Consider the following 25,803-nt stretch of genomic DNA (forward strand, 5'->3'; position numbering starts at 1 on the left):
TCCAGTTTAGGGCATCACCTTCCTGACGATAAATATTTCTACGACCCGCATAGCTCAATAGTCCCACGCTGGCCTTAATCACTTACGCATAGCACTCATGTTTGGTTGTCGTCCGTATTGACTCGGGTGAATTCTGTCACCAAGCTAGCGCTCTGAGTAGCATGCAAATGACTGCCTGGAGACATCCCACTGCGCTAATACCGATTTGATCAGGCGGGTGCATTGGGAGCCAATCATATACGCGCCACACACCTACCACGACACATGTTTTTCTCAATAGCCTGTCCTACTTCTTCTGCCTTAATCATAATCTCACGTACCCCGCTTCTCCCTCACTGGGATGGCTTGCACTCGATCGAATTCGCGCGCTGAAAAGGATGGTTGCTCTACTCCTGTGGTCCAACGTAAAGGTAGCAGCTGTTTGCTGTCTAGAGCTATGCGCAACTGACCATTAGCAGGCAAGCAGTTCCAAAACCGCGTCGACAAGAACCGTCGTCAAACGAGCGTTCCATCGCATCTCACGACACGACGAAGAAGCCCTATTTCAACTCGGCGCTGACGCCGACGGCCGTACCAATCTCGGCGAAAGCCTCGGACAGGCTCACACACGCCATCCAGATGGTTGTCGGAAACGACGCCAACAGCCGGATGCCCCCAGATCTTCCACGGAGGAGCGCCCTTGAAGAGATCACGGCAGATTGCTCGCCGCCGCAAAGAAGAGACGACCGATTCGGTAGCATATTGGGCCAGAAAGGAGACGTGGCCGCGGCAATACTTTGAGCAGGACTGGAGCATGGAGCGTCACTTGCGAGGAAGAAGTCTTAAGAGAAGACTGCTCCACATCGTGACCCGCGGTATGAAACCATACTTGCGACCAAAGGAGGCTGCATGAACAACTCCTCCCAAGGCATAGAAGCAAGCAAGTCCATCATAAAGATGTTGCTTGAGACGTATCAAGCCAATCCACGCAGTTCTCTTATCTCGCGAAGATATCTTCGAGGCTACCCGTCGCATGGTTGCAGAGCAGCGCGTGTTACCGTCACTCGCGACATCACTTCGCTGATCGTCTCATGCGCAGAGCTTCTTGCTACCTACCACGCTACGGAGCCCGGATGCTTGATCGGAAGCATGAACGAGGGGTGGAGTAACTCTATTCCGCTTACCGACATCCGCCCGCAACTTGAATACTCCGTAAGTTCAGGCCTGAAGCCTTCATCATTACTAGTGAGTCTTTGTACCAAGTCTCTAGGAGGCTGTCAATCTATTAGGTGGGCTTGCTGCACAGAGTCATTTAATTCTTGATCCGAACGCCTTGCTGCAAGATGGTGATTTTCCAACTAGATATCACCATGAGCACTATTGGGGCAGTAGAAGTCAAAGCAACTTCTCTTTCTGAAGCTATTTAAAAAGAGAGATTGGAGCGGCGACCACGTCCTCACGAGCGTTAACCCCGCCACCGTCAGAAGGCAAAAGTCTGCCATCGAAAGCTCTGCTACTGATGGTAGTGGCAGTCCTGGTGATGTATTGTTGGATCACTTCACACCTGCATTCGCTGTGATCCAAAATCTGGCTTCGTAGTGAAAGCACCTCGTTCTTGAGCGCTGTTGCGCACACCTGAAGATTTATCCAATCTTCTTCTATCTGCTTCTCCTTAGCGGCAAGATTTATCTCGTATTGCTTTGAATTTTGCCGGTATTGTTTTGTAGCGGCTTGGTTCTTGACGCGATATGGTCCCTTCTTCTGTGGCTTAATGCATTTGGCCTCCTCAGCCCTGAATAAGACATCGTGTGTGGTGTCTGCTGTGGGCACAAAGCGTTGCGTAACCTTCGACCGCTTGTTTCTATCGCGCGTTGCATTGTTCACTAGTCCGCTACTTTCTATTGAAATAGGTTCGAATTGATTTTCTTGGAAGTGCCACGAGGCTGCGTTCGCAGTAGGAAGAATCTCGATGGCAGTTGGCCATTGTGCCAATTGGCGTGAGTCTACCTGATTGCCTTGGGCTCCCGACCAAGAATACGGGGGCCCAGTGCTGCAGGGCGGTGTCCCACATGCCGTTATATTGTTCGAGATAATTGAGGTCTCGGAGCTGGATGAACAATGGTTATCTTTTTCGGCCCCCCAGAACGTAGAGCTCGTTGTGCCAATCAAGCCGTCTGGAGGAAATAAGGCCTCCATGGCTTGCACTGAAGAGTCTGGTTGCAATCACTGTTGACATTGCTCATAATCGTTGGCGTGCAATCCGAAGGGTTCCGGTAGTAAGACGTCGATGTACGTGTCCATCTGCTGCGGCTCAGCTACTCAAGGCAGACCACGGTGCGTTGAATGGCGTCCAAAGTAAGTAGTGGCTGTTCGTCAGTCAATTGACTGCGGATCACACTTCCCACCGATCGGTTTGTGAGAGGCCCCAGGCGTTGTCAACGATGAGTTGCTTTGCAAATAATACTGACAGGATTTCGAGGAAAGGAAAAAGCTGGTTCGGTACGAGCTGGACGACCACGAATAGGCAGGTGTAGTAGCGGTGGCTAGCTAGATCAAGAAAAGCGCTTGCGAGAGAGGTTAGGTGATTCCTCAGTATGGACATGTCAAAAGGTTGGTGCCTCCATACTATGCAAGTACATGGTGATAACCGAACGTAAAGGCGGTAGGTCCAAATGCAACCGTGAATGCTTCCAGGAAATTCACCATACCGTGCTTCCAGTCAGCCTCCCAGCCAAGCAATCTCAAGGACTGTTGCGGCGGTTCGTTGTCGGATGGGGCGCGGACGGCTCGTACGGTCGTTATGATTGGAGCGCGCAAAGAACGGCCGTTAATTCAGACAGCGATTAGCAAAGAAAAGCAACAATGACAGCCAATCGGACCTAGCTCCTGCACATCGCTGTACAACACACCGCACGCCCCTTTGAGTGATCCCTCAGCGGGGGAGGCGGGGAGATGCGTTCTGCTTGGCCGCCTTGTCTTGTGGGTGGCGTCCATGCTGAGCCAAACAATATGAACAGAACTTTACATCTCCCTTCCAATAACCCCTCCTTACGACATCGATATATGTACTGCGCTGCAAGGCCGCGACCTAGTGGGAAAACAGGACGCCACGCAGCGTCCCAACAAAAAGAAATTCAAATCAATGCTACATCCCATAACCGGGCTCACCTCGAGCGTGTATTCCTTGTTGACCAATGACTGAGAAATACTTCGGAACCCGATGATCACGAATCAGAGGGCGAAATAGCAAGTCCAGAGATACTAATGCACATTCACATGATAGGTGTAAGTTGGGGAGGGGGTGAAGAAGGCGAACCAAAGGTGGCATGCTTGATTGTCATTCCGCCTCGGGTCTTATTGGTGGGGCAAATTACTGCACATTGAGCTTATCTAAGCAGTTCTGGTTTGGCTCGAACCCAGTCAGATGGGCAAAAGCATTCCCGTGCCCGGAGAAATCGGAGTTCACTCGCCGCTTGATGATCTTTTAACAGTCGCATGTGTCGCATCCGAATTTAGGAGCCTGGTGAGACTTAGCAGCTACATGCTCATCGCGAGACATCCACGAAGGCCATGTTTGAAGGCAAGTAATGCAGGCAAGATTCATCGCTGGAATCGTATGATTATATGATGGTGGAACAGGAGTGATGGTAGTCCATATAATTGTGAGAAGAACGTGTGGAAAGATGCATGATATACATTCAGTCGGTACTATATTTAGGGGACATCTTGTGTGGCAAGCGTGTCGCGGACCACTCCAGTCCAAAGTGCGTCGTAGATCGCTTCGTGTTTGTTCGTAGAAAGCGTTACGCCCGCGATGTTGAGACATGTTGCCCAATTATCTTCGGGTTCGCAACGGGGGCTTAGTTGGCCTCCTGCAGTTGCAGCATGCGAGACGACGATGACTGCAACAGTCAAGCGTTGTAATTAACGCGGAGTTTCGAGGTTAGAGGGCGCAGTTCTGGCAGCACCATATCGCGAGCAGATCTGTTTGCCATCCACATCACAGTACCCCAGATCGTTGGTGAATCCAGAAGACGATGCGCGAACTCAGTGACCACTTGTCCAAGGGTACAACACCAGGAAAACAGGTGGCTGCTACTGAGAAGACGAATGCTGGCACACAGTTGCTAGCACACAGATGCTGACAAACAGAGAGCATGTTAGGTAAGCGTTGCCAGCGTCTGTGTGGGCTCCTCTGGTTGCATAGGCGCTGGCACATCTATGCTAGCACACAAGTGGTGGCATACAGACGCTAGCATAGATAGCACACAAAGTAGGCACTGCCAGCGATTGTGTGGGCTTCTATGTTGGCACATTGGTGCTAGCACACAGGCGATAGCATTGTCTCGTGCTGGCTGATCGACGAGGTTTTCCTGTGGCTCATGATGTGGCTCAGGTCGACATACAATATGGCATACAGTCCCCCCCCCCCCCGATTTGTCCAGTCTTTCCTTATTCGGAGGCAGCAAGGTAGAACACGGCAAATACTTGCTGTACTTGACAAGCGTTCTCAAAGACGTGAGGCAGAAATAATTCTATGGAGCGAGAAAGAGGAAGCAACATATGCTCGTTACTATCGATACAATCCCTTGCTGGTGTTTAGCCTTTGCCAAACACCAAACTAGTCATGGACTGAAGCAATCTGAGCAAACACCTTGGCGCATGATTCGTATGCAACGTAAAATTAAAGAACGCGATCGAAGCGAATAGAAGTCTGTGTTTCGCATCACGACCAGCCTTTGATTATTCCAACCACAGCGACGTGAGGAGATTTAACACTTCTTGCCGTAGGCCTGCTTCATCATGAATCACGAAATGCGCACCGCTTAAAGTGGCTGATGCGGATCTGCAAATTGCTACAGTCGCTCATGGATGGAGCCCAGCGATGCGTCTGTATAGATTTTGCGGGAATGTTCCCAAGAGTCTGGTGCCTTGCTGGCCATCGTGTACCCAAGCATCCACGTTCCGGATTGGGAACCGCGATCAAAGTTCACGTCGCTGGACCGCAATCCCTTTGGCGGGCTTCATTGCACATCTTAGATCTAGTATTCTAGGCTTAGCCGGGTCACTGGCACATGAGCTGGCTACATGGCCAACCGGGACTCCGCTCCCGGATGTCAAATAAACAAGGCCAGCCCACGGAAAGCCGAATCCCCGATGATCAAGCGCGACACCCAATTCGCTCATGTATTGTCTGTCCTATCGAGTGCTGCAAGGCGACAATACATACAAGTGCGGGGGAATAGCAAATCAAACGATATTGTTGATTTATTCCCATTATCTCCGCGAATCAGAAGATTCATTTCCAGATAGATTTGGAGAAAAGCTGGAGACCAATGTCCTGTCGCCTTGCAGCACTCGGTGGGATAGTAACCATTCTTTGAGTTGCTTGTTCAAAGTTTTGTTTACGCTACTGCACATGGTTCCTAAGCAGTGAATTGCAGCGAGCGCAGAGAGGTGGCGTTGCTAGTGAGTGCAACGCGTCGAAGCGCGCTTCCGCGGTAGGCATCAACTTGGCCCTCACCTCGTACGGACACAGGTCCCAGATACGGTGTTTGTACCTTCAGGAGCCATCTCGGCCGGTGCTGCTTTGACCGTCATTCATGTCCCTGCGTACTGTCATGCGCTTTTTTCTTTAGTTGCTTATATAAACATCTAGGTACCAAAAACCTGTTGGGTAACTTGGAGGAACACAAGTCTGAACCCCTCTGCTGGGCACGGAAATGTATCTGCGTTTTGAATCATGGCCAGTGACTCACAAGGCAGATTACACTATCACACTGCATCATGGCCAGGCAGTCACCCGAGGTTAGCGTTCTGACACGAACCAAGGTCCCCTCAGAGTGTAGTTCCCGACTGCAGCGCAAAAGCTGCCCCGGTATTGCGAAAGATGGCTGTTCAAGGACTGTGACCAGAAAAGGGAGGGATGGGATGGGTGCAATTGCACTAATGATGCATCGTGGCCTTCGCAATCCACACACAAACGTCTGCAATGTTACTGCTCATGCCTTGAGCAAAAACCCTTGGTTCCAGGCGGTCGCGGTCAGTGATGTTCAGTGGAACTGTGCGAAGCGCTGCCCAACTCTTATTGTCTTCTGCTTAGCTGAGGAGAAGACAGCCAATGAAAGCCTGACATCCGCCCCACAGCTCCCCTGATGGGTACTTAATAGCCCACCTCCTCCCAACATGAGCGCCTGTTAAGGCATGTCCTGACAAAACCATGCCATAGCGCCTACAACCAGACCGTCCCAATCGTCGCAGATGATCATTTCTACCAATACTCTCACCACCATTACCATGGCAGAGTCGCCTGTTGGCTCTCTCTCTCCCGACAAATACCGGTCACAGTACCTCTCTCACGACGACTACATAGAATTGCGAAATTCCCAGGACGAGCATCTGAATGCGGAGCTCGCTTCCATCCGATGCTCCATCGACAACGTCAAGCGGGAGTTGAAAGCCGACATTAAGGAGCTTAGAGACAACGTCACAACCCAAAATCAGCGTCTTGGGCGTCTCGAAGACCAGACACAACGTCTCGAAGACCAGACACAACGTCTCGAAGACCAGACCCAACGTCTAGAGGCCGAGGTTCGCCAGTCCCAAGCCTACATGCGCAATAAGGGATTGAAGAATCCAACCCTCCCCATCAGACCTGTTGTCGTGTATCGCCCTGGACATGGCATTCTCGAGCCGGAATCCTCACGATTTCCTCGAAACGCGGACGAGTTTTACTCCCTGAGGGACCCGCAAACTGACCGGCACCGGTCCATGCTGGCCTACCTTGCCGTCTTCTACGACGTCCAACTCAGAAGTGCTGGTCATTTGCCTGAAGAGGAAAGCAACAGCGACGATAGTGACGACGACGAAATCATACTCGAACACCCTGACCTCGTCGTGGAGAAGTTGGAAGACATACTCGGCCTGAATGAAGATAAAATTACCAAGTTCAAGGAGAGAGCTCTGCAAATGGCATCACGAGCGCCATCGAAACCCATCAAACGCTCCCAAATATCCTGGCCTGGAGATGGACCTATTCCTGGCCCACGCCGACAAAGACTCGAATTACGTATCACTGCCGAGAATCAGCCATACTTTTATGATCCCGATCGCCCGAAGAGTGTGTCCTCTGAAGGCTTAACCAATGCACATGTTGGATGGGGTACACGTTCAACGCCTTCCTCGCAAAGGGCACGACTACAGTGGTCTCCCAAGCTGGCGCACGTGTCCGAGCCACCCAAACCTGAACCAGAGCGACCGAAGTCTGCGTCTAAGAGTACCGAGGCTGAGTCAACAGATACCGATAACGATACACACGTGTTTACGAACTCGCCGGAACGGTGATCTCAGAAGACACGGGCGGTTGAAACCAGTGGCCCATCAGCCAGGCGGATACCGCCACCCCCAGGGTGGTATACAATTGTCGACTTAATACTTTCTACGATGGAGCGTAGAATGTCAATGGTCAAGTGCGCACGGGTTTTGGGTGCATGGAAGGAGGTTTGCGAGCAGGTCTAGGACGTGTGTGAAAGGAGCTGGAGAGTGACTGAGCTATCTTTTCAGTGATAACAGTTTGGCTCTCGGCTCTTGGCACCGCGTTTACCCTTAGGTATATACTGACATTCCCCCCTAGAGCTTCTCTGCATAGCACTTCCATCGGGGTGGAGTGCTCCGATACGAGACAGGATGCCAACCAGCTTGACCTGGCCATCAAATGCAAACGGGTTCAACTCCTCCCAAACAGGAGTCCCACTACATATTTATTGGCGATTTTCATTTGGTCTCATGTTCAGGACAGGTCGTATAGTATTTCAATCTGAAGTGAACATATGCAATCTGGAGAAGCTTCTTCTTGAACCCTGTTACCTACAGCCAATCAGTAAAGTATCGCATCTCATAGTCCATTTACTCTTGTTGGCTCCTTAACGGCGGCGGATCACTTGACGTCCGATCCGTCGAAGGCTCCATGGGATAAAAAAACCGCCGAATCGCGTCTGTTTCTTTGAGCCACAGCATTACCGTTATGCATAGCCCTTCGCATGGCTCTCCGCGGCGTGTCCTCATCTACGGCGTCTTGGACCCCGGCACGCGTAAGCACGTATCCATGGCACACGAGATCTGATACGCCTCCCTCTTCCTCCTCCGCAGCTTGCTCGAGGCCGACACTGAGGAAAGCCGGCCACACCACCTTGACTACATCTTGAGTCGAGAACCCCACCCGCTTCGGGGTTTCCTGCAGTGGCTGATGCCCTCCTTTTTCCTGACGCGATGGTGACACCTTCGCGCGATTGGCTAAGGGAACTGTGTCTATCCATGGCGGCAGTTGCTGCCAATCGTCCAGGGTCTCGAAGGTAAAGCATGGCTCAACTCTTTCGTGTAGCCTTTGTACACGTTGCCAAGCCCCACACAGCATGCTTGTAAGGTTGCTAAGACGTGATCTCAGTGCCGCGCGCCGATCGGCCGTTACCCAGCCAACTATTGCCGCCATCACATCCTCGATCACGTGCTCGGCACACGCGTCTTGACGCATCCTCTGCTTGGCCGGCAATACCTCGAGCAGCGCGGCTCGAACAAGTGTGTCTTGAAAGGCATTCGTCGTAGGCAGTGCGTCTAACATCTCTTTGGCATCACTGTCCTGCGAAAAGTACGTTGGCCGGAAGACGTATCTGGTCAGCGCTCTAGCATAGATGATCAGGCCTGCGGTTGCCCTCATCTGCTTCGCTTGGGTTGAATTCGAGGCCGGTATGGGAATTGCACGCTGTATGGCTACGTGATCTCTAACGCGATCCCAAAAACTCAGATCCTGTAGTTGGTCTTCGTCGATATCACGGCCGAGGAACTCCCAAAACAAGGCTGATGCGTCTTTGAATGACGAGGCAAGGATACCTGTTCTGACATGGATAGTTAGCATACTTAATACCGTGCTCAAAAGATTTGTGCATACATTTCCACTTTGACATCTCTCAAAGATGTCATCACAGCAGTGTAGGACATGATTGTTGCGAGCTTGCTCTCTGCGGCTGCTAAAGCCTTCGAATGGGTGCCTAGCTGGTCATCGGTGGACTGCAACTTGCTCTTGAGCGTAGCGATTTCCTCCTTGGCCTCCTTGAGCTGGCCTTTTTGTCCGTTGATGACGCTATCAAGCTCCGTGATACGAGCCTCGTGTTTCTTGCTGGTAGTCATGATTCTTTCGACATCTTTCTCGAGGAGCTCAGCTTTCTTCTTCCACGTCGTGGAAGTGTCCTGTTCAGTCTTAGGTTTCCGGTACGCCGTTGCTTTTTCCTCCAAGACCTTTTTGTAATATTTGTTGTGATCGTCAGATTTTTTCTGGAACACCCCTTTCTCAACGTTTCGATCTGTGATTACTTGGGTCAATTTTTCGAGATTCTTGCTGAAAGCGGTTCTCGTGTCATTAAGTTCCTCTCGAAGTCTGTCATGATCCGAGATCATGGCCTTCAGACCCTGAAACCCGCTCTCGGTGCAGAATCTTCCCAGGACAGAAATGAACTCATCGAAAACACCTTCAGGTCCTTGGCCGTGAGTGGTCTTGTCTGCCTTCGGAGAATCGTGGGCCGGTGGCAGAGTCATGGTAGCGGCAAAGAGGCCTTTAGCCAAGGAGTTCCCCAAGAGAGGAGTAGACAGACAAAAAGTGGAAGATGCCCGTTGTGCTCGATTGTGCTCGGTTGTGCACACATTACGGCTTATCAACTCAAAACCTCGTCTGCTCAGTCCGGATCACCCTTCGCTTCATTCTTCCGCGAATGTCAGCTTCACCACTGCCTATTGAGGCTTGACATTGACGGTGCAACCAGCGAACGACCTGACATGCCTGAGGCGGGTGGAAAATATTGGGTGAAGGATTCAGAGCCTACAGGCGACTGCTACGATTATGCATATTGGCAATAAAGTGCTGAATCTGCGCCCTACATGATGCAGTTGGCTCAGCATTAACAAGAGTGCAGCACACTGGCACATGAACCTCTCGCGTTACAGAGTGCCACGTCTCTCGAGGCATGGTGTGACGTCTTCTCAAAGGGCGATCGAGCCAGTCAAGCAACGCATTACCTGCAATGGCGGCGGTCCTTGGCCCACCATTCATGCGTTTTACCGGCTTTGTTGCAGGACAGCGTCAAAGTAAGGCGACCACGTCTGCCCGCGTCGTCCGGCAACCAAAGTCTCCTGAGAGCCAATAAGACCTTGAGCATCAATCAAGCTCAATGTTATAGCTTGAGATTGGGAAACAGGCCGGGCTCCTTGTCGGGTATGGTACAGTCTCGGGAGTGCTTACTCTCGAGATGGCCGAAGCACCGTCGTGGAATCTATTGCCGTGGCTTCGTCCACGAGGCAAGGTAATCTGGCATTTCATGGGGCTAAGGTGAAGTGCGGAACGAGAGGGGCTAGTTGGTGAAATATAGGTCAGATGCATTATGAACTTATTTTCTCTCAGACTTGCCACACTCTATCAGTGTTGGGTCAACAAGGATAAAAGCCACACAAGGCGGAAACTCACTAACATCGTGTGGGAGTTGGTCAGCATCCTTCTTTATGGTCTGCCTGCATCCTCTGATACTCATTCTGACCTAACAATTGATTGCAACTCGTATGTACTGCTTAGAGACGACGGGGGCCCTTAAGCAGTATGGCATGCGAGGGACAGCATTTTGTAGACGAGCAGACCCCCAGCCTACTTTTGCATACTTGAGATGGCCTGCACAAGCCCCATGTTACATTAAGCACACATGATTCTACACTTCTGTTCTCCAGAAATCTTGCTTGCACAGAACTATATGGGAGCAAACCTGCTTTCATGTACATCTGCCCGGTGAATTCTGTCTATGCCAAAACTTGCAGAAGCACATTTTGTCCATGCATGATAGGCTCAGAAAATGCCGTGGGCCCGAGAAGTATGAGTACAGATGAACGGTGGACCAAGAACCCAACGCATACGCACCGCTACCCTTGTATGCCGCAGCGTTTTGAGATTGTACCAGAGGACGTGCGGAGGGAAAACCCTGTAACAAGCAAATTTGGAACGGGGGGGTTGGCTAGATAAGCTACTTAGTATCTGATTCGCTCGCATACGTCGCAATCAAGACTCCGCTACCAAACGATCGCGTTGCGACAGCCTGTCGCTTTGTTTGATTGGCTTGTTGGTCCCAGCAGTTATCTTGGTATGGACGCCAGGCACTGTGACGACAATGGCTGGTCATAATTTTTGTGTCGGGGCTGAAGGTGTGACGAGCTGTTGACAGGGAGGAGTGGAAACAATCCATGACAGAGTTGCTAACATCCCTCTGAACAGATCAGATCAGCCACGTTCTCTCCCAATTCATGCACACATAGCTTGACCAATAATCTGCTGGACTTGGCCACGTCCTCGACGAGTGGAAATGCTGAAGGGTCAAATGCGAGTGACCAACATGCAGGAGCTGGCACGACTCACCATAGCAACTGGAAACCAACAGAATGATCCGCAAGCTTGCTTGATCGAAAGAGCATCCTTGTCAAACAGGCGCCCTGCCGTTTACTGACCCGCTAGCATGTTGGTATTGGATGGGGTCAATTATCGAGTCTATGTTTGAGCCAAAGAGTCTGAATCAGCCCATGGGTGCTTTCACACTACAAACGAGATAATGCTATGGACGAAGTATAAGGTACTGAACTTTTATGGGGGTCGGGACCCACATTATTGGACGTGGACATACGCAGTAAACACTGGCAGCCCATATCGCCTAGGTATTTGGTGTTTTCCCACGAAACGGAACCGGAAGGTCGTTCGTGAAAGCCGTTGATCCGCTTGGCATGGCGCTAGTAGCAAGCCACCTGTCAGACTGCCCCAGCACATTCGCTACGGTAATGGTTTCACCTCGAGCGACCTGACTTATGCTTAACCAGAGGTATGAGTAAGGCTAGCAAGGGTATCCTTATACAAGGGGATCGCACACTCATTATATAGATATGGGGTTTCTTTCCATAGCCATTCATTGGACATACTCATCAATACACACAATATGACCCCTGCCTGTCTAACTGCTGCTCGATACCACCTATTGGCGAAACGAACACTCCTGGTTCCCCGCGTCCCAGACCGGCACTCTGGTTGGCCAACTTGCGGTGGAATTGTGCTTTAATAAAAGGGCCGTGCCTATCGACCCTTCTTCCGGTTGGATGTAACTCGCCGAGCGGGTCTCAACGACTTGCAATAAGGGGTCGGATACGCTTGCAAGCAACGTCGAGGACATGGCTGTGATAGATGCTCAGTACCCCACAGCTGTGCCCCCACAGATATCCGGACCCTCCTAGCTAATGAGCTCAGTTGGAATCGACGCGCCGATGCGGCTTGGAAGACAAGGCGCTGTTGGTCTGCAGCTCAGTGTAAGAATCCCAAGCAAGAAGGGCTTATGAAGTATGTTTCCCATTGGTCTATTCCACAGAACGGCTAAACAAGTCTCTTCTGCGCGACTTTTCTACTTGTGCTACCTTTTCATATGCATTCATTCCTGTATGTTGCAAACTCAATGGTCGTAGAGCTGAATGGACTGTGTAATCTAGAGGTGCTGTAGTTCGGGCAGTCGGTAGCAAAGTGGATCTGCAAGGCGGTGTAGGCCATAACAGTGGCTCATGCACTCATCCAATTGGTTGGGCTTGGACCCAGAAAGAATTTGGACACAAAATGTGTTACGTAGCACAGAACCGCAACCCACGAAATGTCCGTCATGTGCTATATCACGTGTGTATGTATCACTGACATCTCGGATAAGGACCTTTTTCTTTTGTCTATTTCAACTTTGATATATTAAGCCACTTTACTACACTTCGTATGCCCATTGCCGCGTGCCACAACTCGTGACAAAATGACTTGTTCCATTCCAGAGCTATGAAATATGACATGATGAATATCCCAACTCATTTTTTTTCATGATCATTCACTTTGACCCCAAGAATCACATCGCCTGAGTGTTCCAGCCTTCCTGGTTCTGAGCAACCACCCTTCCGCATCGGCCAAGGCGCTCGATGGCGAGCCTCTGTTTGCAAGAAGAAACGACAGGATGTCAGCGGGGCTGAATTGCAACTCCGGCACGACACTCGCAAACTTGACTGCCAGCTGCTGCACACCTACGTTATTCTTGTCTCGGGTCTCGGCATCAGGCATCTCCTTTTCCGAGTGCTCGAAAACAGTGCAGAACAGCTTCCGAATCACCTCAGCATCGGCGAGTCCGAACTCGATTTTCTTGTCGACGCGGCCAGGTCGTATCAGAGCGTCGTCCAAGTGCTCAATGTGGTTCGTTGTCATAATAAGGACACGACCGTCCTGCGAAGCCACGCCATCAAGGACATTAAGTAATCCAGACAATGAAAGAGATCCATGAGACTTTGTTGAGCCACGTGATACGTCTGAGCCCAGATCAGATTCATCGTTATCAGCATCTCGAGCTCGTGTAGTGCCGACTGCGTCAACATCCTCGAGCAGAACGACGCAGCGCTGGGGAAGGTCGGCGAATAAGGCACTAAGCCGCATATCGTTGATGTCGGCAAGACTAACGACATAAATATCGAGACCGAAGCAGCCGGCAACAGACATACTGAAGCTCGACTTTCCAGTCCCCGGGCGACCGTACAGCAGATAACCTCTACGGTATGGCAGACCGCGACTGGCGTACCAAGCACGAGAATTAGGGTCGAGAAAGGCGCGAATGTCGTCCAGGAGCGTTTGCTTGAACTCTTCCTTCATAATGACGGTTTTGATCGGCCTGATTTCTCGGGTCATGGTTCTTTTCCAGCCATTATTGTGATGTTCGAATATTGAAGTTTTGTCTTGTGAGATTTTCAGGTATTCAAGGCGGCATTCACCCATGAGATCTCGCAGAATTTGCGAGGAACCACCAACACAAGAAACAGTCATTGTCTTGCGAGGAAATAATGCCACCTCGTTTTGCGTGCATTGCAGAAAGAGCAAATGCCCTTTGTACCAAAAATACAATCGCTCTCTCCACGGGGTAAATCGAAGGGGCTTCTTGGTCGTAGTGTCGTAGTCTGGACGGTACATGGCCCGTCCTCGCCTGCTGTCGACGCTGACAAGGGATGAACGAGCGTTTTTGGCAAAGTCTTGGGAAGAGACCCAGCATTCGAGCATATCGTATCCTTCGTCAGGATCGTGAACGTCGGCTCTACATGCTGCCGGGCATTAATACTGTGCTGAAGCATTGGAAAGGAAGGGCCACCAACTTAAGTAAGCATCTACGAAGCCTCCCACGCTATTGCAAATGAATCTGCCACCAAAAATGAATATTCCGCAGACGCACAACGTCATGGCAAAGCTGTCCAGGGTACCGTTGAGAAGTTGGTTCAGCGCCGCCATGGCGCCAGTGAAGCCAGGGAAGAAGATGTCCACTATGGAGACCTGAGTAGTACTCGAGTGGTGCATAGTGTCGATTTGAGAAGTGTCGAATGAAATGTGGGTAGTGATCAATGAACCAAGGGTAATGATAGTTCAGTATCAACTTATTGACCGATTTTGAACAGCAGTATAGCAAAAACAAGAGATGTATATAGAGTTGTGATTCGGAGAGTACTGTTGTACGGGCGTTCACCAGCCGAACTGGGCAAACGGCCGGTCTTTTATGTTTTGAGCTCTGCCTTGGGAACACATGACACGCCTCACCACGAAGCAGCTACAGGCCTAATCATAGGACTCGATGCAGCGTGCTGCCGTTGGGTCTGGCCACAGCATGTTGAAGGAGGCGTCATGCTAATTCTCTGCTATCGGAGAAGAGCTGGCACGACCGTGACTTGTTTTCGCCTGGTCGTTGATCTTTACCCCTGGGAAGCACAATCGGCATCCACAGCTTGTTCATTCGTCGCTTATCTTGGGCACGTTAGGAGTATGTGTATCGACGATGCTATGGCCGCCGTCCTGGTCGACGCAACATTGGCCCATTCTCACCATTGACATGCCTGTCTATGCTCACGCGTTCGAGCATTCACTGTGTCTAATTCAGCTCTATCCGAGAGGGGCAGGGGGTTCGGTCTGGACCTCGTATGTGACGCCTTATACAACTCCATATCTCTAGAGCGGTACGTTTATACCACCTCCTTGCGAACTTACCACAACGAATGGATGAATGGATGAATGAATGAATGAATGAATGAATGATGAAAGCGACCGGACCTTGTTGAGTTTTCGAAGTTTCCGTCAAAGGTTCGGGAGAAGTGAGGGCCTTGATTCATAGAAGCGCGCGAAAATGGACACTCTACATGCTTCAAACATCTGCGTGGTTGCGAATGGACCGCAAAATGCCGTGCTAGATTTTGAGTGGGGAGAAACGAGCTCCACCATGCACGAGTAGGCGAAGGAATGAGCTGTGGAATAGAAGGACGAATGCATGTATGAATACATAAATGCATTCGTGGGTAGATAGGTGGATGCATAGATGCCTGAACAGGCATCAAGGCGTAGCTATCAGAATGAATAGATGGATAAATACATGTGGGAAAAGATGGAGGGGTAGTGCCTCGGGCCTATGTATATCCGTCATAAAACCTTCAGGTTTTGGGAATGATCAGGTGTCAACGCGGGGTGAGCAAACCCAACCATACTACCTGCTTTCGAGAAAAACCTGGGTAAGCTGGCGCGCTCTCTTGAGTTTCGGAGGAGGGTTCTTGTCATGTGCTTTCATACTCTATCTAACTGCTTTCTTTGAAATAGTTTTTCGAGGTCCCCCTTCTGGCCTCTATCACCATCCAACGCAAGACTGGTAGCGAGAAACGTAAGACCTGCGACAAAACCACGACATCTCCTTGACGATCGATGGAATGAATAAAATTCGCATGAGGACTTCCTCAATCAGACAGCTTGTTAAAAGGTGTCAGAAAGCTGTAGGGCACGCTTTGGAGAGCAGAATGACAATCGCTGACTGGCTTGAAGACTGGGAAAAGGTGTTCTGGCCCCGAGGAATGGCCGGAGTTGCGGGACCTGGACATGCGCGAACCAAGTGCGGATACCGTTGCTCTGCTAGTCAACATGCATATCGAACCCGGAGAACAAAAAGCTGTTTACATTCACGACTCCAATGACGATCAGGTCGCCATGGTAGGTAGTGGCGACTATAAAGGGTATTCTGTCATAATACCGTGGCAGATTGGGCTGAAGTACGTTTGTTACGGATCATGTAAGATAGCCGAGGTAAAGGTAATCGAGGATACTTCTACATGAGTTGTTTCTTACTCTTTGTCAATCTCCAAGCAGCTTTTCCTGAAATCCTGAACGTGACGAATGAGGACGTTCCTTCATGCACAGGGATAGTCAACGTGCCTTCGCCTGAAAACATGTGGTCTGAAAGTAGACGGATGCCTTCCATCGCAGTCAACCCATACACTTTGCCATCGAGCCGAACTGAACCAGGTACATTAGAACCGCTAGCTAGAGGTCTTTTGTAGTGCCATACCTTCTTGAGTTCGTGCTGGTTCAGCAGATCTGACAGGAGCTAGAAGGGGGGATCTTCCTTCGTTATCACTTTCAAAGCTTTCGTCGCTGACCTCGCTATCATCGCTTTCGCCACTTCTGCTGCGTTCTGCCTCGCCGTCTCGACTACTGATTCCAGTGTCGCCGCTGGCTTGACGACTGATGTCAACTTCGCGGCCAGTGGCTGCGGCTGCACCAACCTTGGGTCCTTGAAGCTGCCGATTCTTTTCAGTGGCCAGTCGAGTAGAAGCAGTCTTATGTTGAATCGAAACATTCTGATGACGCCAACTGTCCTCAATTCGTGCACCCAAACGAAGTTGGTGACTCTCGTCGAACGCGTTGTCGAGGCATTCCTGGCGAAAATGAGGGACATTACCTTGATCTTCGCCTTGCTGGGATTGCGTGACCATCCTTCCAGCGAACATTAAGTCTTTGTAGTCTCCATCTAATCTGGCTCTTTTATGCCTACTCCCATGATCGTTTACGAGCTGTTGTGTACTCGGATGGGCTATGGACTGACGGCGTTTCTGAGGGAATGTTTGATCGGGGATTTTTTGAGATCGCTCTTTCGCGAGATGCTTCTCAACGACCGCCTGGGCTGTTTCCGTAAAAGCCGAAGAGATGTCGTGTTTTCCAGGCCATTCTGCCAAAGCTTCACTCAACTCTCGTCGCTCGGTGCAGAGTGCTGTTATAGAGGACGCAAACAAACATAGGTAGTAAGTTGGGTCGCCGAACTCCCGTCGTATAGTGGAGAGGCACTTCTGAGCTGATTTGTGTCGACTTCTCGTAGGTTGAGCAGCGGTTGGATGGTATGGTGGGTTACGAAGTAAGATGGCTGTACGCGTCAGTCTCTTGCTCAAGTCGTCATCGGATAGTCCGTGCGCGAACTCGTCCAGAAAAGTTGCAAGATTGTTGATATGTCTAGCCATGATACGGGCCCTAAAACGGCTACTAGTGAATGATAGATGAAGGAATGAATAAAGATTGAGCGTGAATGGATGGGCGGACATGAATGAATATATGAGGGGAAAGACCGCTCTTGGCTTCCATCAGCCCAGTTCCAGTTCGCTAGAGATAAGCCAGATCGAATCGAACTCACGAATCAGAGTTCTATCCCTAAGACCGCCGAAGGCCCTAATTCGTTGATTGGCTGACAACAGACCTTCTGGCACCTGGATCACACCAGAAGCGACGTACACCCTGCTGGTCTTGGGGCTTGGCCGGGCACATGCATGGCGCCACATACTGCATCTATTCATTCATCTTACATCCACTCGTCTCTCATTCATCTATTCCTCCCATGCTTTCCCTTCACCTGCCAGGGTGGTGTTAAAGGCAACACGAAGCATGGCTTCGCCGCGACCTCTTTTGTTACGACAACGCGCCACGCAGCACAGCGCGATCTTTCTTTTCTTTCCTTCACGTTACTCATTGTATCTAGACCTGACCCTAATGTTGACTAGAAGCCATATATAGCATTGCAGCTGCTTTATTGAATCAGCTGCGGGTGGTCGCATAACTGGTTATGGATGATCAAAGGCATACGCTTTGGCTCGTAATTTCAAAATGAGCGGATGAAGTAAGATGACTTTTCCAGAAATTACATTATCTTTGCAGAGGCCGCGATTCTATTGGCCTGGCCGATCTGTAGCTGTTAGAGGAAACTCGATTATCAATACGAGGCGCAACGCATAATCAGCAGAAGTCGTCGCCAAGGATAGAGAAACCATACAAGAGACTTACGACCTACAGTATCATTAGAACACAATAAGAGAGTCGAAGGAAACTAAATATCGATCGCTCATACTTCAATATTTAGCTCTGACCAAAAACTATCCGCGAGTCTCACGCGAATCTTCCTATGAAGATGCTTAGTAGCGGCTTACTGATAGATCATATGCACGCCACAGCCAAAGTTTAGGGTGATGTTTCATTCCGGCGGATGCGAGGTACAAGTATCTGATCTTACCCATCCCTGAGAGGGAATGATGAACAAGAGGGTGAAATGCTTGACCGAAGAATAGATGAATGCATGCATGGTTGTATGCTTTCAGCCTGCGTCAGGGACTCTGCTCGTCTTGGCCATGTGGGTTGATTCTCGGCAATCATTGATACAATCGAACCTAGACTTAGGTGAATTAAGCTACATACTCCACCGCCAATACCAGAAGTTCACCGTATAAGAATAGGAAGCTTTTCCGATGGCGTCTGCATAGATAATGTTGTGCTCCAGTGTTATTGGCGGAGGTTCAACCAGCAACAAATCGGCTGGACCATACTCGTTGTCTTCATCTTAACGCATCAGCATGGAGGCGCACTCCATTCATCTCTACAGAAGTGTCCGAGTGGCAGTGATACAGCCTGACGGAGCTTTGATGACAACGGAGGGCAAAGAACAGCAAATTCTATTCATTAAACAGGACGGAACATTCGATGGAACAGGCCATGTTGCTACCTGTATTATGCAACACGAAATGACCAGTATCCGAGCGGAAATCATTCGCTTTTCTGCCTATTCCGTATGTAACTACGTTTGGAGGTTGAACACCGATCATTTCAAATTGTAAGAATGCCATCGTAAGCTTCGACTTTGAGGATAAACCTGACAATCAGCAGACGAGTGAAGTTCACATCTCCATGGCAACCCTTTGCTCAGCTGAATTGGATCCCATCTCCAGAAGGGTACGGGTTAATAGCAACTGCCTCCTTCTCTCGTTTTCCCGGCGAGGTGGCCGTGCGGATGGGCCCATCTGGCCGGGCGGTAGGCACAGCTACTCAAACTCTCATCGCTGGCCACGGCTCGCCCATGACTTGTTCAATCAACATCGATATCTCGGAGGACGATTTGATCGTCATTTTCCAGCCAGACGATCCAACTTTAGCCCCCGTGCTGACCCAAATATTTACCAGACCGCCCTTCGGGTGGAATACAGAGACTGTCGAGTCGGATCCCTACTACACCAATGACTCTCTCAGCATGCCAGAACAAAACAATATGGTTTATGCACCTGAAGCAGAAAACCACAGTGGAATCTGCTTCCCATATTGCAGCAGCGTCATCTCTCCTTTTGAACCAGGACCCGGCCGGCAAAGTTGCGTTTCAGATCAATACCAATTGCCCTATGCAGATAAATCTAGTCCAGCTTCTGGATCGACACTCAGCATCGGCTCAGAAGATCAAAACAGTGCACAGTTCACCACCATCAACAGTGCTGGCACACACCATGATACTCTTGATGACCGTTGCATCGTCGTCAAACTGCTGCCGTAGACCAATGAGGGCCGGGGGGTGGGGGTTTGTTCAATGCAATATACTGATCGGTACAAATAACTGAGACGACAGTCATCATTTCGTCTAAAGCCCTTGGATGTATAAGGTGGGCGTCAAATATGAAGCCATTTCTGGCGCTCGGCTAAGCACACACTGGTTGCGCTGATAAAACGTTTCGAATGCAAGAGAAGCTACCCAGCCAAGAAGGCCAACATTTGTTTCAATGACACTATAGCTTCACATGGTTAGCTAATCAGACTATGAAGTAATTTATCCTGTCATCACGTACTAGAAAAAAGGCATTCACCGCCTGATTCTTCGACAGGTCCAAAATGATCGTAGCAGAAGCCCGGAGCAAGCTCAAGATGGCACTAAGATCGCCGTCCGGCACTGTCAGGCGAAGCCCACATATAGCCATTTCCAGCCTTTCTAAACCTCTTGACCTGAATCGAGGCTTTTCAACTCAGCCAATAGTTGGGGCCATCATCATCAGCGACTAAGTGGTGGAGGTTTTGACCGTGCTGCAGTCGGGTTGCGGAGGGCGGGGATGATGGGTAAAATGCGGGTACCCTCAGAGCTTCACAAAATGGAGCTATTCAGCATCCAATGGGATGCTCCCCACCGCGCAGCGTCCGGATTCGGTCCGCAGCGTGATGACAGCCGCGAAACAAGGTTTGCCCCACCGCACCCTCGTCATCGAATCATAGTCGAGCAGTGCGGTACTTCTTCCCTCGGCGTTGAGCATCCAAGCCCAGGAAAATGAATTCACTCAGGTGATTGCCTCTGAGATGCAGATCAAAGCAGCTGAGCGAACGGTCGCCGTGTCGGCAATATCCGTTATAGATGCCGTGATGGCCATTAGGCTGTGGCTTGGTCATCTTTCCTGTCCGCAACCTAGTTGGTTAGTTACATTGGAAGGTCGGCGATACGTAGCGACTCTCCATGCGTGACTATTCAGCTATCATGCCCCACATAAACCACGAAGTAGGCAATACTTGTTCACTATCTTCACAAAACCAAACTGATGCCATCACGCAAGCCTACCTATCTCTTCATACCTCACTCGCTAGTCCTAGCATTCGACCCGGCCGGAAAGACAGGGGGTGATAATCTAACAGGAGAATGTCTAGTTGTTACCCTTCGCTTCCGGCGATGACATTCCTCGTCCACAGTCTCCTCATCACTCTCGTGAACAAACGATCGCTTCCTGGTTGAGCAACGCCCTATAGCCCCGCTTCCGCTTGGCGTATATCGACCCGCCTGCTTTTTGTCTCCCGGTTCAGTAGGCATGCTTGCCCTTGTCGGAGGGCTGGATTCGTCCACTACTTCGACATAAGAGAGCTCCGGTGAGGAATGTGACGTGCAAGACGACGTGGCCTGTACCGGATAGGGGCTTGTAGTTGACCGAGAATCTTTCGACAATGGTGTGGCGGCAACGGCGGACAAACCGTCCGTCGGCCGCGGCGACGTGGGGTGTAGGCCAAATGACAATCTGGGGGTTGTTTGCGATTTTGGTGATGTGCTTGTCGATTTATGCGACCGTTTCGCGGAGCCCTCCCCTTTTTCTTCTATTGCCTCAGCTAACGTGACTGATTTTACATGCGCACCTATTGACGATGATGGCTGAAATTGGTGCTCCGAAGTTATCTCGTCCATATCGTGACAAACCGTTGCTCTCAGCGAAGGATGACTCCATGGTTCGTCCACTTGTTCGTCCGAGCTAGGTGAGGAGCATAACTCGGGGGGAAATGTGTTCTCGTATTCCCATGGATCGCCTCCATCCTCGAAAGCATCATCTCGCGCATCGCCATCGCGTCGGGCATCGGGTTCGTTTCCAATCGTGCTAGTAACGCCGGCAGTGGTGACGTGGATCAGCTGCTTATCCTCGGCCCTACTCCAACCGAAAACAACACCACACACAAACTGTATGAAGCTATCCATACTGCCAGTTTGGCCAATTTTGAGTGCCGCATCGCGGGTACTTGTAGACGAGAAGTGCTGTCGGAAATTGATGGATGAAAGGGCGATGTCGCGTACGAAATTGTCGAGATCTCGGCGGCGCTCTTCGTGCTTCGCGGCGAGCAGTTCCTCGAGGTGTCCACGATTCTCGGCGTGTTTTGCAGCAGCCATAATGTCGGCGAAATAGGCGTCCTCATCGAGGAGCGGGACTGCGATAGTATTGAACCGCCGCCAGTAGTCGCCCCATATCATTTTTGGATTGTGAAAGTCCGGCTTAGCTATTCGTCTCCAGGCCTTGTTCTTCTCGTATGTCATTTTCGGCGGCTGGAAAGCGGGCATTACGTGATTCTGTCTTGGGTGTTGACCGCGGTCGAATTGCCGGTCGGGCGATCGTGTTCGTCAGATGTACGGGCGGGTGGATGAAGTAGCTGGTAATGTGCAAAGTTCGATGCGTGTATTGACGTGGAAAGTGAATGTGTGGCGAGAAAGGACTCTGCGACAAGATGGATGGCCAGCTTGGAGGTTGGGCGGTGGAGAAGGTGTTATTGTTAAGATTGGGGATTTATTGTACACGAGGGATGACATGATCCAGTCATCAGCCAGCCTTGGCAGTAATTGCGACCCGTCCGATAAGCGAGCGCGCGCTCTTCTTGGGCGCAGGCGCTAAACTGTCGCTGCCTGTTCTGGTCCAATACAGGTGCGCAGGTACCTTGCCGGGCATTTCCCTCACAAGGCCTCGAGGACTACTTATAACACCCTACCTTGGCCTGTACCAGAGTTTTATAGAACTCCCCAAAGTTAAACTGCCTCACCTGCTCGCCTTCATTATCAGGATGAGTTCTCTCAATAGCGAATCAACTCAGGCTTTTAGCGACTCTGCTGATCTGCAGCGGCGCATAGACCAGATCAAGGCAGAATACCGAGAGAACAGCCAATTGGCTGGGCAGAGTGAGACCTGCACGGCAACGAGGTCAACAACATTACCAACCCCTGGCAGTCTTGAGCTCACCGAAATCATTGAGGCCTTTTCCAACGCATCCCTAGCCTCGTTGCCTGATGCTCGTCTTATTTTCGCCTGCCGCCGCCAACCGCGCAACACTGACTCTGCTATGATTCCTTTGCCGCACAAAGTTGGCGGGTGGAACATGGTCGGTGTGATACAGCGCACGCACGACGTGAACTTCACTCTGTGTGTTCCTCTCAACGACCCTCCCTGCGACCCGAGACCTACGCGGTTCATACCTTTACAAGTTCGATGCAGTGTTTACTACGATCCTGCCGACGACAGCTGCGTTCTGGTCAACAAATCGTGTGTAGATTTCTATCTCACCAGCTTATGTTCTCCAACGAGCCGCCGGCGCCTATCGTATGACCAGACCGAGGTGATCAAGCCCGGTATGTGGAGAATTTCGGTGGAGGTCAAAAACCTCACGACTGAGCAACATCTCGTCGACTTCTTGATGCAGCGGAGGCAATTCACCATCACTTTACTCGAAGGCCTGCCTAGCTATTCAGCTACCGCCAAGCGCCTTGCCTCCGGCGAGGAGCAACATGGTGCAAAGCGACGAAGACGGGAGAGGGCCGTGGCAGAAGTTGTTCTTGCCACGGCCACGGACTTACCACACAAATCAACTGACGCCGCCGTTACCAAAGCTGCTAAAGGCCTCGGTCCCGCCATTTCAACCTCGCGGAAGATTGCTCGAGCGGGCGGTACACCACTTCTAGACCTCTCGGATGGAGGAGTTGCCGTCGTCCGTTCTAAGCAGGTCAAGGACGACGAGGTCAGTTATCTGCCCCTGGACAGAGAGGCCGGCGGGATTTCTAGGTGCGGCAATCAGACCACCTACAGACTTCATCGGCTCAAGCGAATCGCTGATACGCTGTCTGCCAGTCTCTTCACTGGCCGCCACTCGGCATTATCGGAAAAGGTTGTGGCGAAGGTGATCAGGTACAAAGGCAAGACGGCCGAAGACCTGATAAAATGCGCATCGATCTGGAAACGAGAAAAGTCGTTCCTGGAAAAGCTACATCACGTATGTTTTTGCGCCCCGAAAACGTCCGGTATGTTCGACCTCTGCTAACGGCCATTAGCCAAACATAATCTCCCTGAAGGCCTTCGACGGCCGCGTCTTTGCCATGCTTGTCGAGCAGCTTCCCCCGTCCCTCCACCGCGGGTTCAGTTCGCCTTTCAAGACAAGCGACGCTCAAAGAATACTCCAGGGCACGTCATCCGCCCTCGCCTATCTTGCGGACCAACGGGTCATCCACAATGACATCAAACCAGCTAATATCGCCTATTCGCCTGAGCGCGGCGCTGTTCTTCTCGATTTCGGACTAGCTACGACGATCGATGAGAAGGAGCTGCCCGGTGGTACCCCTTGGTATGTCCCGCCTGATCTTATTGTGCAACGAACACGAGGGAGTCCGGGCGACGTATGGGCCTTGGGTGTCACAATGCTCTATGTACTGGGAAGTATCACTCTTCCGGAGAAGACAACAAGAGGTTGGCTCATCCGTAACGTGACAAATCGACGCGGGGAAGCTCGTGAGCGCTTGCTAGGCTGGCTCGATAATGTCGCTCGCGCTAGGGCCAAATTAGATCGGACTGATATGCTGGAAAATACCGTTTTCCGGATGCTCGAGCCCGGAATCGATTCTAGAATCCATGCCACACAGATCGCAGCCAGCCTTGAGGATTTGAAAGAAACCTTGGGCAGCAAACCTCACTTCTCAAACTTGCAACCGCACTCGGTCAGGGACAAGGAGAAACCATCTGAGAAGGGGGATCGCACAAAGAAGGAAAGCTCGGCGGACAACTTCTGACTAGGCAGCTTCTCTGACACATTTGGGGGCATTCCCATGTAACCGGGTAGTTTCGATCATTGCAATCGGCCGTGCCACCTTTCAACTTACGAAACAGAGGTACGAACCCTCGTCACTGCCCAGATTGAATCTCAAACTAGCAGGCGTCTGAGGTAAGGCCTTTTCCTGAGCCATGGTCTCTGACGAGATCTACAAAACCAGATAGTCCTCCGGGGCATTTCTTTCAGACATGGTGTCATGTCTTTATCACGCAAAGGGGTTCGCAAAAACACTTTATATACACTTCATCTAGTGAGCCGTCTCAGCGCAAGACCAGGCGGCGGACTTAGTAAGTACCACCATAGAGCAACCGTCCAATATTAGTATTTCGAGGAAAAAACATGTGCTTATAATCAGAAATACTGGGATTTGAGTAATAAGCAAAACCGCGTCTTCATTATGTGTGTATTATAAGTAACCGCGGTATACATGTATACAGAAGATGAAAAAGCTATGTCCCTACTACTGTAGGGAGAGACCGTTAAACAATAAGTGTCAGACTGCCTCAGCACATTTGCTACGGTAATTGTTTCACCTCGAGCGACCTGATTTGTGCTTAACCAGTGGTATGAGAAAGGCTAGCAAGGGTATCCTTATACAAGGGGATCGTACACTCATTATATAGATATGGGGTTCCTTTCCATAGCCATCCATTCGATATACTCATCAATACACAAAATGACCCCTGCCTGTCTGACTGCTGCTCGACAGTAAGTATCGTAATGACCCGGCTTAAAACGATTGCATCGACCGACATCCTTGCGACAAGCCAGCAGGGCAAGAGGTGGTGCCTCCGGGAGGGCGCAGTACGCGCTGCATTGAAGACAGTCCAAAGTGATATCCCGGCGGTAGCTGATCTTAGCCTGCTCGAAATCCACTACCGCGATACAACTACAACTCACTGTGTCACGCAAGGCACTACGTAGCTTCGCATCGCGGTGAACGTCCCGCAGCTTATGCGTTTTCTTTTACGCTTGGGTAACTGCGTCGACCTTGGCGGCTTCATTGGCGATGTAGAATATTACGGCGGCACCTTTCTGAGAAGGCGTCTCTTCAGGTGAAGCAACCCCCCTCTGAACTTCCTTACGAGGGAAGCACTCATACAGCTCTGCGGATCATCCGATTGGACACCCATAGCAGGGGCGGACCGCGTCAAGCCCTGCGTGTTGGTCACATTGCATCCGACCTTTCTACTGGCTGAGGGCGGTCGTAGTTCCCCGGGTTCTGTACCCATTGTGGCTCGTCAAATTCTCGGCTAGCTACCATCTGA

General features: G+C 50.8%; 14 protein-coding genes across 14 annotated transcripts; 6 read left to right on the plus strand and 8 right to left on the minus strand.

Moving 5' to 3' along the window:
• Positions 1 to 825: 825 nt before the first annotated feature.
• BDP55DRAFT_537047 (uncharacterized protein) lies at positions 826 to 1,179 on the plus strand (the record flags this gene model as incomplete). Its single annotated transcript, XM_060567891.1, has 1 exon — positions 826 to 1,179. A coding segment is annotated over one exon (354 nt), but the record flags the coding sequence as incomplete, so codon positions are not given.
• Positions 1,180 to 1,497: 318 nt separating this feature from the next.
• On the minus strand, positions 1,498 to 1,746 carry BDP55DRAFT_536851 (uncharacterized protein; the record flags this gene model as incomplete). Its single annotated transcript, XM_060567890.1, has 1 exon — positions 1,498 to 1,746. A coding segment is annotated over one exon (249 nt), but the record flags the coding sequence as incomplete, so codon positions are not given.
• A 527-nt stretch (positions 1,747 to 2,273) lies between these two features.
• BDP55DRAFT_328884 (uncharacterized protein) lies at positions 2,274 to 2,808 on the minus strand. The gene is made up of 2 exons (XM_060566830.1): positions 2,606 to 2,808; positions 2,274 to 2,543 (listed from the first exon to the last, which is right to left on the minus strand). The coding sequence occupies exons 1-2, from the start codon at positions 2,683 to 2,685 to the stop codon at positions 2,372 to 2,374; spliced, it is 252 nt and encodes an 83-aa protein (XP_060424645.1). The 5' UTR covers positions 2,686 to 2,808; the 3' UTR covers positions 2,274 to 2,371.
• A 551-nt stretch (positions 2,809 to 3,359) lies between these two features.
• Positions 3,360 to 3,972, minus strand: BDP55DRAFT_328868 (uncharacterized protein). Its single transcript, XM_060566829.1, has one exon. The coding sequence runs from the start codon at positions 3,803 to 3,805 to the stop codon at positions 3,464 to 3,466; it is 342 nt and encodes a 113-aa protein (XP_060424646.1). The 5' UTR covers positions 3,806 to 3,972; the 3' UTR covers positions 3,360 to 3,463.
• Positions 3,973 to 4,066: 94 nt separating this feature from the next.
• BDP55DRAFT_678190 (uncharacterized protein) lies at positions 4,067 to 4,413 on the minus strand. Its single transcript, XM_060575967.1, has one exon. It carries the CDS (start codon positions 4,293 to 4,295, stop codon positions 4,140 to 4,142), a length of 156 nt encoding a protein of 51 aa, XP_060424647.1. The 5' UTR covers positions 4,296 to 4,413; the 3' UTR covers positions 4,067 to 4,139.
• A 1,863-nt stretch (positions 4,414 to 6,276) lies between these two features.
• On the plus strand, positions 6,277 to 6,642 carry BDP55DRAFT_562112 (uncharacterized protein; the record flags this gene model as incomplete). The annotated part of the gene is made up of 2 exons (XM_060570130.1): positions 6,277 to 6,465; positions 6,529 to 6,642. Coding segments are annotated over 2 exons (303 nt in total), but the record flags the coding sequence as incomplete, so codon positions are not given.
• BDP55DRAFT_329053 (uncharacterized protein) lies at positions 6,478 to 7,619 on the plus strand. The gene is made up of 2 exons (XM_060566831.1): positions 6,478 to 6,570; positions 6,633 to 7,619. The coding sequence occupies exon 2, from the start codon at positions 6,751 to 6,753 to the stop codon at positions 7,321 to 7,323; it is 573 nt and encodes a 190-aa protein (XP_060424649.1). The 5' UTR covers positions 6,478 to 6,570; positions 6,633 to 6,750; the 3' UTR covers positions 7,324 to 7,619.
• Positions 7,620 to 7,802: 183 nt separating this feature from the next.
• Positions 7,803 to 9,865, minus strand: BDP55DRAFT_329101 (uncharacterized protein). Its single transcript, XM_060566832.1, has 2 exons — positions 8,924 to 9,865; positions 7,803 to 8,870 (listed from the first exon to the last, which is right to left on the minus strand). The coding sequence occupies exons 1-2, from the start codon at positions 9,565 to 9,567 to the stop codon at positions 7,916 to 7,918; spliced, it is 1,599 nt and encodes a 532-aa protein (XP_060424650.1). The 5' UTR covers positions 9,568 to 9,865; the 3' UTR covers positions 7,803 to 7,915.
• A 2,867-nt stretch (positions 9,866 to 12,732) lies between these two features.
• Positions 12,733 to 14,523, minus strand: BDP55DRAFT_329342 (mitochondrial chaperone bcs1). The gene is made up of 2 exons (XM_060566833.1): positions 14,206 to 14,523; positions 12,733 to 14,147 (listed from the first exon to the last, which is right to left on the minus strand). Exon 2 carries the CDS (start codon positions 14,111 to 14,113, stop codon positions 12,902 to 12,904), a length of 1,212 nt encoding a protein of 403 aa, XP_060424651.1. The 5' UTR covers positions 14,114 to 14,147; positions 14,206 to 14,523; the 3' UTR covers positions 12,733 to 12,901.
• A 988-nt stretch (positions 14,524 to 15,511) lies between these two features.
• BDP55DRAFT_678208 (uncharacterized protein) lies at positions 15,512 to 16,247 on the plus strand. The gene is made up of 4 exons (XM_060575968.1): positions 15,512 to 15,600; positions 15,686 to 15,855; positions 15,905 to 16,162; positions 16,226 to 16,247. Exons 2-4 carry the CDS (start codon positions 15,793 to 15,795, stop codon positions 16,241 to 16,243), a joined length of 339 nt encoding a protein of 112 aa, XP_060424652.1. The 5' UTR covers positions 15,512 to 15,600; positions 15,686 to 15,792; the 3' UTR covers positions 16,244 to 16,247.
• Positions 16,192 to 17,684, minus strand: BDP55DRAFT_678211 (uncharacterized protein; the record flags this gene model as incomplete). The annotated part of the gene is made up of 1 exon (XM_060575969.1): positions 16,192 to 17,684. A coding segment is annotated over exon 1 (1,052 nt), but the record flags the coding sequence as incomplete, so codon positions are not given.
• A 1,063-nt stretch (positions 17,685 to 18,747) lies between these two features.
• BDP55DRAFT_636542 (uncharacterized protein) lies at positions 18,748 to 19,712 on the plus strand (the record flags this gene model as incomplete). The annotated part of the gene is made up of 3 exons (XM_060572895.1): positions 18,748 to 18,960; positions 18,981 to 19,018; positions 19,058 to 19,712. 3 exons carry the CDS (start codon positions 18,748 to 18,750, stop codon positions 19,710 to 19,712), a joined length of 906 nt encoding a protein of 301 aa, XP_060424654.1.
• Positions 19,713 to 21,608: 1,896 nt separating this feature from the next.
• On the minus strand, positions 21,609 to 22,010 carry BDP55DRAFT_562151 (uncharacterized protein; the record flags this gene model as incomplete). Its single annotated transcript, XM_060570133.1, has 1 exon — positions 21,609 to 22,010. A coding segment is annotated over one exon (402 nt), but the record flags the coding sequence as incomplete, so codon positions are not given.
• A 397-nt stretch (positions 22,011 to 22,407) lies between these two features.
• BDP55DRAFT_678217 (kinase-like domain-containing protein) lies at positions 22,408 to 24,708 on the plus strand. The gene is made up of 2 exons (XM_060575970.1): positions 22,408 to 23,704; positions 23,763 to 24,708. The coding sequence occupies exons 1-2, from the start codon at positions 22,505 to 22,507 to the stop codon at positions 24,492 to 24,494; spliced, it is 1,932 nt and encodes a 643-aa protein (XP_060424656.1). The 5' UTR covers positions 22,408 to 22,504; the 3' UTR covers positions 24,495 to 24,708.
• Positions 24,709 to 25,803: the final 1,095 nt, after the last annotated feature.

The sequence above is a fragment of the Colletotrichum godetiae genome, assembly GCF_030913485.1.
Source record: "Colletotrichum godetiae strain CBS 193.32 chromosome Unknown BDP55scaffold_55, whole genome shotgun sequence".
Classification (NCBI taxonomy): Eukaryota; Fungi; Ascomycota; class Sordariomycetes; order Glomerellales; family Glomerellaceae; genus Colletotrichum; species Colletotrichum godetiae.